At 34.7% G+C, this 16,822-nt stretch overlaps 4 protein-coding genes across 4 annotated transcripts; 2 read left to right on the top strand and 2 right to left on the bottom strand.

The window, feature by feature from the left end:
• Positions 1-1,250: 1,250 nt before the first annotated feature.
• On the top strand, positions 1,251-3,782 carry LOC107407304 (probable WRKY transcription factor 40). Its single transcript, XM_016014566.4, has 5 exons — positions 1,251-1,731; positions 1,861-1,920; positions 2,254-2,589; positions 2,718-2,834; positions 2,983-3,782. The coding sequence occupies exons 1-5, from the start codon at positions 1,657-1,659 to the stop codon at positions 3,343-3,345; spliced, it is 951 nt and encodes a 316-aa protein (XP_015870052.1). The 5' UTR covers positions 1,251-1,656; the 3' UTR covers positions 3,346-3,782.
• Positions 3,783-4,174: 392 nt separating this feature from the next.
• Positions 4,175-7,683, bottom strand: LOC107407231 (uncharacterized). Its single transcript, XM_016014489.4, has 5 exons — positions 6,762-7,683; positions 5,503-5,560; positions 5,326-5,409; positions 5,019-5,160; positions 4,175-4,734 (listed from the first exon to the last, which is right to left on the bottom strand). The coding sequence occupies exons 1-5, from the start codon at positions 7,291-7,293 to the stop codon at positions 4,396-4,398; spliced, it is 1,155 nt and encodes a 384-aa protein (XP_015869975.2). The 5' UTR covers positions 7,294-7,683; the 3' UTR covers positions 4,175-4,395.
• Positions 7,684-7,822: 139 nt separating this feature from the next.
• Positions 7,823-10,091, top strand: LOC107408844 (photosynthetic NDH subunit of subcomplex B 1, chloroplastic). Its single transcript, XM_016016268.4, has 6 exons — positions 7,823-8,531; positions 8,652-8,842; positions 8,967-9,224; positions 9,425-9,530; positions 9,666-9,751; positions 9,862-10,091. Exons 1-6 carry the CDS (start codon positions 7,944-7,946, stop codon positions 10,025-10,027), a joined length of 1,395 nt encoding a protein of 464 aa, XP_015871754.2. The 5' UTR covers positions 7,823-7,943; the 3' UTR covers positions 10,028-10,091.
• A 555-nt stretch (positions 10,092-10,646) lies between these two features.
• Positions 10,647-14,219, bottom strand: LOC107407229 (phosphatidyl-N-methylethanolamine N-methyltransferase). Its single transcript, XM_016014487.4, has 2 exons — positions 13,855-14,219; positions 10,647-11,120 (listed from the first exon to the last, which is right to left on the bottom strand). Exons 1-2 carry the CDS (start codon positions 14,097-14,099, stop codon positions 10,871-10,873), a joined length of 495 nt encoding a protein of 164 aa, XP_015869973.1. The 5' UTR covers positions 14,100-14,219; the 3' UTR covers positions 10,647-10,870.
• Positions 14,220-16,822: the final 2,603 nt, after the last annotated feature.

The following is a 16,822-nucleotide window of genomic DNA, read 5'->3' on the forward strand; positions in this document are numbered from 1 at the left end:
TCATTTATAACAAATATTTCCCTTTTCATATCGCATTTTAAAGTGATAATTTTTAAATTATGAATGTGAATGAAATATTAACTGAAACAGTCTAATTTATATAAATTATAAAAAATTATTAAATTTGAATTCATAGTTAATAGTAAAATATAGAAAAAAAATAATATAGAAAGATGCATATGTAGTGTTTATAACTTTAAGAAAAATATTACTTTAAGATCATCTTCAAAGAATTTTTTAAAATAAAAAAATATATTATTTATAATATAGAGTATTTTTTAAAATAACTAATAAAATTTAAAAATGCTTTCTAATAAAATTATTTATTATTTTTATTTTTTCTATAAATATTTATTATTTTGCTTGTAAATTTTATATTTTATATGAGTTATTAATCTCTTAAATATTATAATAGTAGTATAGAAATATATGCTATATTCAATTAAATTTATATAATATTAAAATAAATAATAATTTTACCTTTTTATATTTGGAAAGCCAAACCAATATTTTATATCAAAAAATCAAAATAAAAATTTATTAAAATTATTTTTTAAATATTATTTTTTTAAAATAAAAAATATAACACATTTAAAAAATCCATTGAAATTGTTCTAAATGGATATGCATGGAAATCATTGTTTACTTATGTAGTAACAGGTTTTATATTTGTAATATATATATATATATATATATATAACATAACACCCATTATATAAACTGCCAATGGAAGTTTAAGGATACCCAAAAAAAGAAAAAAGAAAAAATGCCTAAGGGTAATATATAAGAGAAGTGAGAATTGTAAGTTAACGCGTTAGGAACAGCTTGCAATAAAAAAAAAAAAAAAAAAATTATACGGGAAGCTTTTAGGTTATATTTTTTTTTTAAAGAAGTGACAAACTCTTTACCGAATAGAATGGAACGTGGAAAATGCAGGGAAACGTGACAGAAAAGCAAGAACCCCACATACACACAAAGACAACGCCCATTAAATAAAAAGTAGACCATGAAAAAGACACAAGCGGGTCAATATGAAACTTCTTTCTTTCGTTATTCTGATTATACATTATTAATTATAATATTTATTAGGATATTATATTGTTATACTTTTTTATGGTGAGGCGCTTGACTTTGAATTTTGTACCGAGAATTTCAAACCTGACCGACATCACTCACCAATTTGCATTGTTTTTTTATTTTTTATTTTTAAAGTCTTTATAATAACACCTCTACAACGCACACCAAAAAACCGAAATATCAAAAAACAAAAACCAGAGCCAAAAACCATCCACCCGTATACGTAGATTATTAAATTAAATAGGGACCCAAAGTTCATGCCAGCTCGTCTTCTGACGACATTTTCTTTATCTTATTTCTCTCTCTCTTTCGACCAAGTTTCCTAAGTTTCCTACCCTCTTTGGCTGCTGGTGTCTATATATATTATCTTCATCCTTTTTGGTTCACTTGGAAGTAGTGTTTTGCTGGAAAACTTGAACTGGGTTTTCTTTTTTCTTTTAAGAATTATCGATCAAGGACTTGGAAGTTTTCTTTCAGTCAAATTGAGGAAGGTTTTGCTTTGTAGATAAGAAGGAAGAAAACCAAGACAGCTGCCGATCATATATTTATATATATCTCTTTCTAGCTAGCTCGACGGCTATGGATTTTTCTTCATATGTAGATACTTCTTTGGACCTTAATGCCAAGCCTCTTCGACTCCTAGATGATAATCTGGTATGTGGAAGTTAAATTTATGGCTAATATATTTGCCAATGCCCATAAATAAGTTCTTTTTATAAATGACTTTGGTTGACTAAAATATATTTACTGAATTTAGAGGTTTATTTGCCTTTTTCCTTTCAGAATAAAGAGGTTCAGAGCAAATTTATTGATTTTGAGAAGAAGCTCTCAGCAAGAGAAGAGGTTGGTTTAATTTCCCTTCCACATCTCTCTTTTTTCTTTTCCAATGAAGCCTCGAGATATGCTAATTAAACGACTTCAATATCATAAATATACTTCTTTTCCTTCTCTCTTCTATTTTTCCCTTCTTCTATATTAAGATCTGAGAATTCAAGGCTATCCCAATCCCAATTAGAACTCCAAAGAGGCATCAAATTAATATGTTCATATATATATATATATATATATATAGATAGACAAGAAGCATTAATATGTTTATTAGACAAATTAACTAGATCCAAGAGGCATAAAAAGGGAGCTTTACTTTTTCTAAATTGTGGCTTTAAATTTTCTCAGAGTGGAGCTCTAGTAGAGGAGTTGAACCGTGTAAATGCAGAAAACAAGAAGCTAACAGAGACGCTAACGGTGATGTGTGAGAACTACAATGTTTTGAGGAGCCAGCTGATGGAATATATGAGCAAGAACTTAGCTGAAAAGGAGCTAACTCCATCCAGGAAAAGAAAATCTGAGAGCAGCAACAATAACAGCACTGCCAATATCCTTGCAATGAATAATGGGACCTCCGAAAGCAGCTCTACTGATGAGGAATCGTGCAAGAAACCTAAAGAAGAACCCACCAAGGCAAAGATCTCAAGGGCTTATGTCAAGACTGAAGCATCAGATTCAAGCCTTGTAAGTGTACAATATTTATTTATTCATTAATGCATTTCATGTATATATAATATGGTCCAGCTTATGATGATTTAATTAATATTGAATTGAGGATTAATCAATCTCCAATCTTATATGTGTTTGTGTAGATTGTAAAAGATGGATACCAATGGAGGAAATATGGGCAAAAGGTCACAAGGGATAATCCTTGCCCTAGAGCTTACTTCAAATGCTCATTTGCTCCAAGCTGCCCTGTCAAAAAGAAGGTAAATTTTCCTAGCCCAAAATCAAAACCTTCCCTTTCCCTTATCCTATTTGACAATTAGACAAACTTTTTTTCTTTTTTTTTTTTGGGTGTTTTTAAAGTGGCTTTTTAATTAATGTATTTGGTTCCAATTTCCCATTTTTTTTCAGGTGCAAAGAAGTGTTGAGGACCAATCTATACTGGTTGCAACTTATGAAGGAGAACACAACCATCCTCACCCCTCACAAATTGAAGCCACATCTGGCTCAAATCGTTGCATGACCACAACACTAGGCTCCGTCCCCTGCTCGACCACTCTTGGTGCGTCTGGACCCAACATTACTCTTGACTTCACAAAACCCAAGTCCAGTGCTAACGTCATCGATACCAAAAGTGCAAAACCAAGAATGGATTCGCCGGAAGTTCGACATTTCTTGGTAGATCAGATGGCTTCTTCCTTGACAAAAGATCCCAATTTCACAGCAGCACTGGCTGCTGCCATTTCAGGAAAGATTTACCAAAACCGTACGTGATCTGACACCAAAAAAGAAAGGAAAAAAAAAAAAACTCAATACAGAGAAACCATTTCCATGAACCAGACTTGTCTGAAAATTAGGGTGTTATTTTCATTTTGTAAATACAAACTTAGAAGATGAGAAAAAATGAAAAAAGAAAAATTGGTTATATACTTCGCAATTTTGCTCAACTGAGTGACTGCAAATAGGGTATATATACAGCCAATGAAAAAAAAAAAAAAAAAATAGTTCACTTCTTCAGCTTTGGGCACTGGTCTTCGTTAGTAACGATGCAAAAAGCAACAAGGAGGGACTTTGAATATGTATTGATTTCATTGCGTCCTTTTGAGATGCTTTGGGGGTTATAGCTTTCTCCCATTAAGACAAGCTCTAAAGAGAGATATTTTCATGGTTTCAGAATCCACGGTTTCATTAAAGCCAGTTTTCCAGTTCTACATGATTTTCTGTTAAGTTTTCAGTCTTCTTCTATTCTGTGGTCCACATATGGTCAAACGACCAATTATGTATAAGTGTATTAACCAAAGCATTTATATTGTAAATCGCAAACTGTACGTGGAATTCCATACCAAATTTGGGCATAAAAAATTAAAATCCATCTAGAAAGTTGTAGTTTAATGGCCCAAAAGCGAAGAAGATAATGGGATACTGTTAAGGTTGGCGGCCTAATGGTTTGAATCATGGGAGGAGTTGATCCAAGTCAATGATAGGTGAAAGATTCAGAAAAGTCCACTTCTCTGTATAACCTATAAGTTGGCAAATTTGAGTAAATATAAAACAAAGAATTTAGCGGTTGAGGCTAATTTAACCGTGGGCAATTACATCCAAGTCAATCAATAGTAGCTATAATATCCAACTATTCTCTATATGCGAATCTTTTTGTACAAGAAAAAAACTCTCAATTCACAACCACATGCATCATCTCAAGAAAAGCGGCACAAGCCAGGTAGAATCACAAGGAGAAAAAACTTTACATTCATCATCCAAAACCCTTAAAAAGAATATTCTTTGATCCGGCGAAGCCGAATTCATCGTCCTATATAGTTGTTGCTAGTCCAAGTCAACAGAGTCCTCATGTAATAACTCTTCTATTTTGGTCTTAAACAAGCTATCTTTTTCACTTGATTCTTCTCCGCCGGTTGCTAAACACTCTTGAAAACGGAAGCAACTGATAAGATGATCATTCGTCAATCCAGCCACTTGCATGAACGTATAGATGACAGTCGGACCCACACTGCGGAATCCTCTTTTTACCAGATCCTTGCTTATGACCTCGGCTTTTGGGGTCTTGACAGGAACCTGTCGAGGGTACCGGAATTGGCCAATTATTGGTTTATGATTCACGAAATTCCATATATACTTGTCAAATGACCCAAATTCTTCAACTACCTGCAGCATGAAAAGAGTCACAAAAAGAATTTAAAACATGCATAACGTGAACGGTAGGTTTAGGTTCAATCTGTTACACTTAATAGTATACATTCTGGGTATCATGGTTGGTAGTTTTGATATTTAATTACAGTGATAACAGCAGTTCTTATAGCAGTGAATGGTTAATCCAAAGATTTCTTTGGTAAACAAAATTATTAAATGATTCACAGTTCTAATAAACATATTATATATATATATATATATATGAAAGGAGGAAAGAAAGATAAGTTAATGTTTCTTACCTTACAGACTTGACGGGCATTTTCAATAATGGATCGCAGCTTTAGTTCTGACAGTAAAGGAATAGCAACGCTTCCTGGAGCAGCTATTTTTTTCTCGTTTAGTTTTGAAACGGCACTAGGGTCAAAGTCCAAATAAATTTCTCTGCATACAGATTCCTTTTAGACAATTAGCCTACCGCAGAGGTCACAAATTCAAATAGCATTTAATGCATTAGACAATTTTAAGATTGTCAAAAGAGGAGGCATGCACTAGAAGCCAAGATTCACTGCACATAAGATTTAGGCATTTTAGGACCACAGCCATTACCTAAAAATATGCCTTTTGCTTAGAATTGCAGGCCATGGAAGTTCAGCCAAAGCACCTGAAAGGCTGAGCAATTCAAACAATTCCCTGAATTTAACCAGAAACTAAGTTATCACAGTTAAAAAAATCTAGGACGTATAGCTAGATAGATCTTTTGAGCAGCGCCACAAAATTACATACTTGTCGTCATGGACTGGAACTCCCCATTCTTCGTCATGAAAAGCAACATAACATTGATCTTTTCAACAAATGGAAATAAGTCAGAAAAGTACATTTTAAATGAAGAGAGGTTATATTACATTGAAAGCTCAAGAAAATACTAGCGAAAAAAATTATAGTGGTGAATAGGTCACCAACTTAAAAAACAATATCAGTGAAACTGAAAATTACAGAGTCTCATCAGTTATCTGGATCATGTCATATTCTACCAAAATGCTAAAATAACCTCATGTTCTAGCTTTAAGATTTCTGATTATGTTTCAAATACCATGGCCAGAAATTTTCTGGTACAAAAATAATATGTAATATTTATGGGCTTTAAAAATACCACAATGTTCCTAACCCAGGTCGAAATCTAGGAAACGTTTCTTTTTTAACTATTAACAAAACTTTAACCTCTACTATAAAATGTCATACAGAAGAACTGTTTAAAGTGTATAACAATGGCAAGTTCACAAGCCATTTAATCCTGGTAGTTTATTCATAAATGCATGTAAGACGAAGTTTTGACAAATCTTATTGACTTTAAAAACTCGGATTACGCAGTGCTAGATAAAAACCTTGAAAAATTATAGGTATTACAAATTCAAACTGTTAGTCTTTAAGTAATTTACTGTCACATAGTAGTTTTACCAATCCTTCCACACCAGATAACCACTGGCAATTTCTTCAGTCATACAATCTAGAAACAAGATAAATTTGTCTAAAGAATTGAGAAGGAAAAAAAAAAACAACAACCACAACAACAACAAAGAAACAAACTATGGCAAACAATCAAGTCTGATCCTTTTTGAGGTATATCCATGTAGGATGAACAAAACTTGGCTCTAAACAATTACCATATTACTAGGTTGTTAAATGAGTTAAATACCTGCTCAATCTATATCAAAAGAGAAAAAAAATAAGCTGAAATAGTTGTTGTGGTAATATGAAATCATGTAGAGCAGTCCCATTATATTTTACACCTCTAAGTAGAGGCCAAGTTCATGTTGAAAGAGCTCCAAAAACCAAAGGATTGTATAAAGTGACATAAACGAAGTATGCCGATAGGAAACTCGCTCATTTGTTAGCTTAAGTTGTTCACTTCTTATTCCTAACTAAAAAGCTTCTTAAGAAATAGTCATTGGACAAAGATTGAAAGACAACTTTTTTGGTTTCTCAGCAGACAAACACTTTTAATAAATAAACAAATATCAGAGGAACATAAAACAGGAACATACCCGTGTTAGGTGTAATCCAAGCGCACCGTCGTTTGGTATCCACGACTTCAGTCGAATCCTCTGCTACCACCTCATTACCAACTGATTTCTTAACCAGCACACTCCCAGTCCCACTCCCAACTCTCTCAACTTTCTCTGCTTTTGAACCAAAATGCTTCTTCCTAAGCGGTGGAACACTCCGCCGTGAAGCCCTCCAGCTATGCGATGAGTCCGTCGTCGACGATGATGCATCAGAAGAACACGACGCATTCATCGACGAATTCAACAGCATCGTCTGGTACTGGTGGTGCTCTTGCTGCTGCTGCTTCTGTCGCCTCAGAATCATCGGCACCGTGAAGCGTTGCGGCGGCGAATGATGATGAACCCCCGCTTTCTTCTCCGTTTCTTGTGACGGTTTCTCCGCTTTCTTTAGAGGTTTCGATGCCGGTTTACGGTTATCAGTTGGCGTCGCCTTGTTTCCGGCGGGTCCGAGAACAGGTCGCGATTCTGTATCGGCGATATTCTGCGATCGAAGTCTCGGTGGGCCCGACATTATGACAAAGCTGTTTTCCTTTTTTCCAGAAGTGTCCTAGACTTCTCTGATAATCCCGTCCTAGGACCAAGCAACCACCGATTCGAAAATCTTTGATTACAAAAAAGAAGAAAAGGTCTCGGATTTGGTGGAATTTACAGTCCCAGAGGTTGCTTAGTATGATTCTGGAGTGAGGTAAAGCAAAGGTGCTGAACAAAATCTCGAAAAGACAGAGACTGTGAGCTGCATTGCAGAAAATATTTTGATCATCCAAAATGCGGGGAACGTGTTCGAATCTTGAGAAACCAGAGTGGGAAAGTGCGGGAAAATGTGGGAAAATTTTCTGATGGTGGAGAAAATTTTGCCTTTTGATCGTCAAAGGGGTGTGGAGAGAGACAGAGAGTCTGTCATACAGTCACCAGTAAAAGGAGTCCACGTGGCTGTCTTCTGTCGGGATTTGCTTTCATGAGGCAAAAAAATAAAAAAAAAAAAGAGAAAAGAAAATGGCAAAATTGTTTGACAGCAAGGAAAAGTGGATTTGTTTTCTAAAGAAGAGGAGAAGAAAAGCGGACCCCACTTATCCAACCAGCCTCCACACATTCAAAATCCCAACGTTCTCTTTTTTAACACTCCTAACTGAAAGCCTGAAGAAACACCACCATTAAATTCTCATGGCGGCAACTTCTCTGCTTCCCAAATCCCTCTCTCCATTTCTCACAAACCACCAACCTTCATTTCCCGCAACCCATTTCATCAAAGTCTCGTTCTTGAAACCCGCCGATCAAAACCATTGTTCCAAGCGACAAAACATTCATACTGTTCATGCCAAGAAGAAGAACCCCTGGCTCGACCCTTTCGATGATGGAGAGGACCCCAACATGGAATACGGTTCGTTGTTTGCAGATGGAAAACAAGAAGAGGATCCGAGGCCACCCGACAACCCGAAAAATCCGTACGGGTTTCTGAAATTCCCTATGGGATTCAATGTGGAGATTGCTCCATTGGCTTTGAAAGTGAGAGGAGATGTCAGGAGGTGTTGCTGTGTGATTTCTGGAGGTGTTTATGAAAATTTGCTCTTCTTTCCGGTTATCCAGTTGCTCAAGGATCGGTATCCGGGTGTCCAAGTGGATGTGGTTACTTCGGCAAGAGGGAAGCAAACTTACGAGCTGAATAAGAATGTGAGGTGGGCTACTGTCTATGATCCTGATGATTATTTCCCTGAGCCTGCCGAGTATACTGACATGGTTGGACTTCTAAAGGTTCGGTTTTTCCTCTGATTTTCCCTTTTGTTTTTTTCTTTTTTTTGTTCTCCAATGGAAAAATTCTAAATCCTGTTCTGGTTGAAATTTGAAATTTTTTTTGGGTTGTGATAAATACAGAATAGGTACTATGACATGGTGTTATCAACGAAGCTAGCAGGACTTGGCCATGGAGCTTTCTTGTTTATGACAACGGCACGTGACAGAGTTAGCTATGTCTACCCAAATGTAAATGCTGCAGGGGCTGGATTGTTTCTATCTGAAACTTTTGTCCCAGATTCTACGAATCTCTCTGATGGAGGATACAATATGTGAGCAATAAGAAAAGATGGACATGATTCTCCTTTTTTAAATGGCAAAATGTTAATGAAATGAGATATAGGGAATATAACGGTGGGTGATTTTGATACTTGAAATGGGATTTGTTTTATATAGGTATCATCAGATGGCTGATTGGTTGGGAAGACCATTTCGCAGTGTGCCAAGGCATCCTGTTCTACCGCTTAAAGTTTCACTTTCCAGGAAAGTGAAGGAGGCTGTAGAGCTGAAATACAGGAATGCAGGTGCTGAGAAAGGAAAATATATAGTGATTCATGGGATAAAATCGGATTCAAAGGCCTCCATGCAGTCTAGGGGTGATACTGATAGTTTACTACCGATCCATGTGTGGGCTGAGATAGCCTCTGGTTTAAGGTATGGAATATTTAAGGTTCTTCAACAAATACAGATTTAGAATGTAAATCCATTTTAAAGATAATTCCTCAAGGATATGTTCTTTAGGATATGTTCTTTCTTATGTTCAATCTTCTTGCCTTTCTAGATTGACAGGAATTTTAGAACATATATGACATGAAATTGTTTATTTATTTATTTTTTTTCAATGATGGAAATAGGGGAATCAAGCCAGTTTTTGTGATTCCACATGAGAAAGAAAGGGAAGATGTGGAGGATGCAGTTGGAGAATATGCGAGCATCATTTTCATCACGACTCCAGGACAGGTGAGCAGGACTTACATTCATTAACAATCTTATACCAGCTTTTCTAGTACATCTTAAAAATTTTCAGCAGAGAAATGCATGAAAATTTAGAGTTCTCAATTACATACACACTCTGCTTTTTGTGATCTATTCTAGCTGGCTGCTCTTATCAACGACTCAGCAGGGTTAATAGCTACAAACACTGCAGCTATCCAACTTGCAAATGCACGAGAAAAACCCAGGTAAAATGTCTCAAAATGAGAAGTAAATTCACTAGTTTGCAAAGCTTATATCAGTTTGTATCTACATATCAGACTTACCTGGCCTTCTGTTTTTCGATATTCTTCTGCAGCATTGCTTTATTTTCCTCTGAAGAGAAGGGGAAATTATTTATTCCCAATGCAGTAGAGAAGAATTGTGTGGTTGTTTCATCTAAGACGGGAAAGTTAATAGATATCGACGTTCAAGCTGTAAAAAATGCATTTACAATTTTTAGTGCGTCCTTTGCTCTAGTGTAAAACAGGCTTGGGATCACATTCTTTTTATTATTATTTTTTACTTATAGAAAATTTTCTTTGACAATCTGTTTTTGGTTTTTCTCGGTGGTTCTTACACTTGACTACCATAGTTTGTACACTGAATTAAAGAGCTATTATAATGATCCAACAACAATCGAAGTACAAGCAAACCAACTTCATACTGCCTTTGCTGGATAAGACCAAGAAGCTGCTCTCTGTCCCAGTTTCTACTCCCAGAAATGCTCTTTTATGCACTCTATGTCCCTTAGAATGTCAATCTTGCTGCTACAGGAACAAGTAACAACCAAATTTCTACTTTTTCAAGTTTTGTTATCAGAAAAAAAATCCTAAAAACTAGAATTCTGTTTAGACAACCCCTAAAAGCTTATAAAGCCCTCCTGGTTCATTGGTTGTATTCCAGAGCCGGCCTCAAGTAATACCACGACAGCTTGAACCTCGAACATCAGAAGGGAAAAAAAAAAAAAAAAAAAAAAGAGGGACCGAGAGAGGCTGCCTATTCAGGTTGCAAAGGCAAGTGAAAAAACATGGATTTGAGTATGTCCTATGCCAGTGGAATTACTAATTATACTAAATGAAAACGGAAATACAAATATCCATCTAAGAGGAACTACCATACTGGATAAATAACTCAATGTCGTTACAACTAAATCTCTGATAAAGATAACTAAAAACACATTTAGCATAAATGAACAAGACATCAAAACTAAGTGTCATCTAAACAAGAAAATCTTGCATTTTTCATAGAACAAATGTGGTAAAATTGTTCCATGGCTCAATTATTCCATGGTTGCTATTTGTTCTGTCTGTTGGCAACTGCTGCAGTTAAGAAAGTGGCTTGGCACGGGTAGTAGGATCTTCGTTCGATTCTATATGTATCATAAACACATAGCCTAATGTCCACAAGAGAATGTATTGAAAAGGTACCCAAGATAGACATGCAAATAAACTCATAATGCTTCCTACGTACTGAGGATCTTGTATATACCCAAATGGAAATTCTGTCACCCAGGGAATGTTCTTTCCGAAACGTACTCCATAGTAAGTCCCGGACTCACCCAGCAACTGATACACCCTGAAAATTAATATGGGAAATTTCAGATAGAAATATAAGCAACATGGTAGGACAATAATCTAGTTAATATAGCAAAGAATTTAACAGCCAACATTGTAATTACTGAACTGAAAAACACAATTTGACTCATGCATACCTCTAGAAGGAGATAATCACCAAGGCAAATATAAAGTTCCCTAAATAAGCTAGCCTCAGAGAGAAACATTAATTAACCAAGTTATAATAACAAATGGAAACCGTAGGGAATATGTGAGTTTTTAACTCACTTATTTGGCCCTTAATTCTTGATTATTTGCTTGAAAACTCAAATCTTTTTGTCATTTTAATACCTTTTTTTCAGGTTATACAGATAAGCATGAGCTTGGAGATAATTTTTAAGGCAAAGATCTAGTTTTTTTTTTTTTTTTTTTTTTTTTTTTTTTCTGAGAGCTATGGCATGTTTGCATTTTCACATTCAATGTAGCAGCAAGAGTGGCCACACCCCATGCCATTTTGGCGTATCCATGATGCTCCACCCAAGCTCTCTTTCCACACTCTCCTTCGTGCCATGCTCCAGCCCAGTTGAAACATCTCCACGCCAAAAATGAGGTTTACTCCATGCTCCATGCCAATCAGCTATGCTTCACACCAATTTGGAGTAGCCAAGCTCATTTTCCACACCATTTTGGCATATTCATGTTGCTCCAGGCCATAATCACCACAGTACATGCCATTTCAATGCATCTCCACGCTAAGATTGGCGTGTTCAAGCCTTCCACGCTGAAGATCCACCATCCACGCCAAGGTCCATTTGGCATGGATCCACACCAGATTGGCGTATACCTTCTTAGCTCCATGCTATGATCACTTTCAAGCATGAGAAATTTAGCTTCTCGTTGCAGGTCCAGTGGCATAAACCCACACAAGAATGGCTTATTCTCTTGAAGTTCCACACCAACTATAGCTCATCCCCTCTCATGCTCTCCTCACATGACCATAAAAAGTCATGATAAGGTGTCAAATAGGGAATGTTTTTGATGAAAAATGGAGGGTTGATCTTCCATTTTTAGAGGAGTTTAAGAAAGGAGGAGGCTAATTTTGAAAGGGACAAGAAGAAGAGGTGGTACAAAAACCAAGGAGGACTCTAAAGAGAGTAGTAGAAAACTTAGAGAGTGAAAACTTGGATTGAAGGAGATTGAAGATTTTTCAAGACATTGGGGACTCAATATTCTTCATTAAATTAGTTTTTCTCTATCATCTCTTACTCTCTTAGTTGTATTTGGATTAATGAATCCTATATTGAAGGATATGCCTTTCTTTAACGAATTTCCTTTGGTTTTGGATATGGATATTGCTATGAACATGTTTAGCTAGATGTATTGTCTAGGATTTTGATGTACCCTCTACCTTGATAATATTTCATTAATGTGTTGATTATTATTTTTGCTTTTAGCCAATTTTGTGACGTAAATCTTGTAATCATTGCTTAGTACATTCTTGCATTTGGAAAATTACTTGGGTGTTGGGTTAATTTCTAATTTACATTTGGAAAAGTCTAATTTAGTAAATCGGTTGCTAGATTTACACAACCTAGGTCCTAATGAATGGTGGGAAGCTTGATTGGGAATTGTGTAGTCACAAAAGAGAGAGCTTAATGCATGAGGATTTGGGAATTTTAGGAAGGAATTTCTAATTTTTCATCAGGGTCTCATAGTTTCTAGTTCACTTTGGAATAAGGGATTAGATTAAATTGGAAACTCTCTAAGCTAAAATTTGGATAGAATTTGATCCTCTATCAACCTCATTAATCTAATTTTGAAAGGGAGAGGGGAAGTCAAAATTCTAAGTTTCTAAGTCCAGTTTAGTTCCATTTGAAGTTTTTGAATTATGTATTTTTGACTTGAATTTCTTTCTTTTGTATTTGTGACTTGAATTTCTTTCTTTTGTCATTTACTCTTGTTTAGTTTACGATTTTCTTTCTTTAATTTCTTACCTTATTTTTATTTTCATTGCTACATTCCATTAGTGTGCTTAGATAAAAACAATTAGTCAAAATTTTGGTAATTAGTTAAATATTAAAACCAATCTTCGGGGAACTATACTCTCTTATCACTCTGTTACTTGATACGACCCATATACTTGTGGAATTTGTGGAATTTGATCATCAGAGACTAGCATATTGAAGTGGGAAAGTAATCTGCTCTACGTTTATTTATACAATAACTTTGGAATCTTCTAAACAGGTCAACCATCCAACAGAATGTGCCATAAATGTTGCAAGCAGACTTCTTTGTAATCAATGGCAAAACTGAACCAACTACATTCTCATAGTACAAGCCCAATAGGCATGATTATAATTCATATTTCATTCAATTATTTGCACATAAAGATAAGGCTAACGGCTTAAAAAGTTCATAAACTGGTAGTGAAGGATGCAATATAAATTTAATGATTTACAATTTTTGGATTTAAAAAACAAAATTAGAAAAATTTAACATAGCAATTATTCAAGTAGTAAGTTGAACCCCGCACATCCCTCCCACTCCCTAAGTGTGAATATGAGCTACCCACATTTCCTCCAAAAAATTTGAAAAAAAAAAAAATCTAACTTCATTGCATATTGCAAACTACCATTCAAAGCTTATTCAAATTCAGAAATCCTGATTGAAGCTTAATAAAACTGAACAGAAAGTGGCAATTATAAACCCCAAAGCTAGTTCTTTTACAAGCCAAAAGCAAAATGTAGGGAGCTAACCTGAAGTTGAGGAACTGGCCAAAGGCAATGAGGGGCCAGAAGTAGAGAGGAGGAGGCCAAGAGAAAGTGGAGACGGAGAAGAGGGAGAGGAGCTGAATGAGCTTGAGGACATGGGATACATAGGCCATCACTTTCGATGGGTCTCGCACTTTCCCACACAGGTCTACCCATGTCCGTGGATAATGCCATAGCCAATAGTAGAATGGGAAAGGTATGACTACCCCAATCGCTGCTGCTAACCCCATTTTCTCGCTCGTTTTTTCTTTCACTTTCCTGGGAAAATGGTGTTTATTGCGCCTCCGTCCCCTGCCTTCGTCCCCTTCCTTACGCGTCAAATTAGGCCACAAAATGATAAACGGAATCAGAGGTCGGTTGAGGCCGTGTTATTTATTAAACGGGGTGCATAGCCGAATTATTAGCCCTATTCTTTAGCCCAATGTTGAACGGGCTTGTGTAATTGAAGCCCAATTTGAAGAACCATTCAATCCTAAACCACTCAATATGAAGAACCATTAAAATCCCAAAATAATTTAAAGAAAAAAAAAATGCTATAAAGTAAGAAATAAACTTTTTGGTCAATTTAATACAAGAAAATGGTTAAGATATTAAAGTATAGATTTGAGTAAAATATTGCTTTCTTTTAGTTTAAAACATATATTATAATCTCCAACCAAAATAATAATAATAATAATAAGAACTAATCCAAAATCCAATGCTTTGATCTCTTCAAAGCCTACAAAAGTATTTTTTGTAAAACCATTCAAAAATACATGATATATAATTGTCTACGTAGAACTGTAAACAGTTTTACTATATATTGTTGATGGAAACCATATCAAACATATATATATATATATATATATATGTATGTATGTATGTATGTATATATTGAACTGATAAACAAATGGGGTACGTATTAAGAATCTGGAAGATTTTTTTATCCTTCAATAAGTGGGTGGTTTTTATGTTTTTTTCCCCTTCTACTACAGTTAATGCAAAAGATAAGGCCAAGGACAGACATACAGAGATTACAAACAAGAAAGGGGAAAAAAATGGGTCGGCAGAGTATCTCCCAGACACATTACATTCATAATATCACACGGTCCCCAAAAGAAGATGCATGTTATAAGTAAGCACGTAGAAGCAAAGTGTCACGGATAGCGGCCTTGTCAATCCTCCTCAGTACAACTGCTTTATTGGATAAGGATTGACATATAGGAGTAGTAGTTGTATTACACACTCCTAGTTAGATTTGTACTTGGTCTTTTTCTAATATATATATATATATCCCAATTTTTATTTCTCTGTTTTGCATGACAAAACTTAATTGCTTCTCCATCTTTCTATTCACCTACTTTTACAAACTTTTCTAAAATTTTTGTTTTCTTTAAGCTTTGAGATACTAGCTAGAAGCTAAACGAATGTTGAGTGCCTTTTTTGCTCTTAATTAATTATGGTCTAATTGTGTTAGTGTATTAATATGATAGCATGCATGATCTTTCATTTTTAATCTTTTTAATTCTAAAATAATAATAAAAAAGATTGTTAATTAATATTATTAAATTAACTTTTTATTATTCTCTGGCAAATACATAATTGACATAGGGATATATAAAAATAGAAGGGACCACCAAAAATTTCCAGCTGATGGACCACTTTACCCATGTGATGCCAGATGCCAAGAAAAGGCTACTCCTTTTAGAGATGATTATGAAAACTACTAAGCTAAATAAACAAATTAGGGCAAGGCGTGGGTTCTTGTCTATCTCTCTTATGGAATGTTGCTTTTGTAGTTTCCATTGTTATGCCTCATATAAATATATATATATATATATATAAAACAGTGGATAATATTATAACTTATGGATAATTTACATATATAACAAAGCTATGATAGTACTACTAATGCGCAATATTGGAAATCCCATCAAATTGAAGATCGAAAATTTTCCTCTTTTTGGTGTTCTTTTCTTTAGACTTTTATGATTATATCATCATCTTAAATTCTAATAATAAACTTAAGATATGTAGTTAACAACTTGGTATATAAGAAATTTGGAGATTTTCATGGAGGAGGGAAGATTCAGAAGTACATGCCTTAATCAAATTAAAGAAGGGTCGGTATATTAACAAGATGTGGAACCTTTATATATATATAATAGCATTATTAATGCTTTTTAATGCCACATGTCAATAGGAATTAAATAAAAACTATACTTTACCCTAATATTGTTTTCATACATATTAATTAATATATCACTTAGAATTTTCTTTCGTAACCCTACCTTTAAGAAAGAAGGGCTTGAGCTATCCTTGTGAGTATTGTTTATATGTTAGACGAGAATTTGAATAAATTCCTACTCATTTTCCCCCTTTTTCCCATTCATATGGTCCCTCCATGTCAAACTTCATTTCAAGTTGTAAACGATTTGATGCATATACACACATATAATTTGTATATATATCCTTTCACTTTTGTTTATGATTTCCTTAGAATAATAAATTAATTGATGAAGAATATAGTCAATAAAGATTACCATATATTTCTGCTATATATTTGTTAAAAAATTTAATCTCGATTGGATCCGGAAGTATATTTGACAATATTTTGTCAACGTAATCAATAACGTAAGCAGACTAGCTATCAACCACATGAAAACCTGTAAATTGAATTGATGGGTTAATGCTACTGATCTCTTTTTCTTTTCTACATTATATGCTAATTAACTAGATAAATATCCATTTGAAAGCCTGTAATAAAACTCTAAAATTTAATTTCTTCATTTAGGCCGGTTCAATGTATGTGTATGTGAGACCAACAATAGTTATTCACGGGATAGAAAGTAAATAATTATTCACTTAAAACATGGGATAAAAAGTATAATAAAAGTTCCTCAAGAACTATGTCTTTTTCAAACATTTAACCAAAAAGATTTTTTTTTTTTTTGGCTATGCCCCCTGGCATCCC

Source organism: Ziziphus jujuba, chromosome 1 (genome assembly GCF_031755915.1).
Source record: "Ziziphus jujuba cultivar Dongzao chromosome 1, ASM3175591v1".
Lineage (NCBI taxonomy): Eukaryota > Viridiplantae > Streptophyta > Magnoliopsida > Rosales > Rhamnaceae > Ziziphus > Ziziphus jujuba.

Coding starts and splice junctions, on each gene's coding strand:
- LOC107407231 (XM_016014489.4), bottom strand. CDS start 7,293: ATGTCGGGCCCACCGAGACTTCGATCGCAGAATATCGCCGATACAGAA. Junction 5,410..5,502: donor GTTCCAGTCCATGACGACAA/GTATGTAATTTT, acceptor GGTTAAATTCAG/GGAATTGTTTGAATTGCTCA. Junction 5,161..5,325: donor AGCAAAAGGCATATTTTTAG/GTAATGGCTGTG, acceptor ATCTGTATGCAG/AGAAATTTATTTGGACTTTG.
- LOC107407229 (XM_016014487.4), bottom strand. CDS start 14,099: ATGGGGTTAGCAGCAGCGATTGGGGTAGTCATACCTTTCCCATTCTAC. Junction 11,121..13,854: donor GGCCAGTTCCTCAACTTCAG/GTTAGCTCCCTA, acceptor ATTAATTTTCAG/GGTGTATCAGTTGCTGGGTG.
- LOC107408844 (XM_016016268.4), top strand. CDS start 7,944: ATGGCGGCAACTTCTCTGCTTCCCAAATCCCTCTCTCCATTTCTCACA. Junction 8,532..8,651: donor ACATGGTTGGACTTCTAAAG/GTTCGGTTTTTC, acceptor TGATAAATACAG/AATAGGTACTATGACATGGT. Junction 9,225..9,424: donor GAGATAGCCTCTGGTTTAAG/GTATGGAATATT, acceptor TGATGGAAATAG/GGGAATCAAGCCAGTTTTTG.
- LOC107407304 (XM_016014566.4), top strand. CDS start 1,657: ATGGATTTTTCTTCATATGTAGATACTTCTTTGGACCTTAATGCCAAG. Junction 1,732..1,860: donor GACTCCTAGATGATAATCTG/GTATGTGGAAGT, acceptor TTTTCCTTTCAG/AATAAAGAGGTTCAGAGCAA. Junction 2,835..2,982: donor GCTGCCCTGTCAAAAAGAAG/GTAAATTTTCCT, acceptor ATTTTTTTTCAG/GTGCAAAGAAGTGTTGAGGA.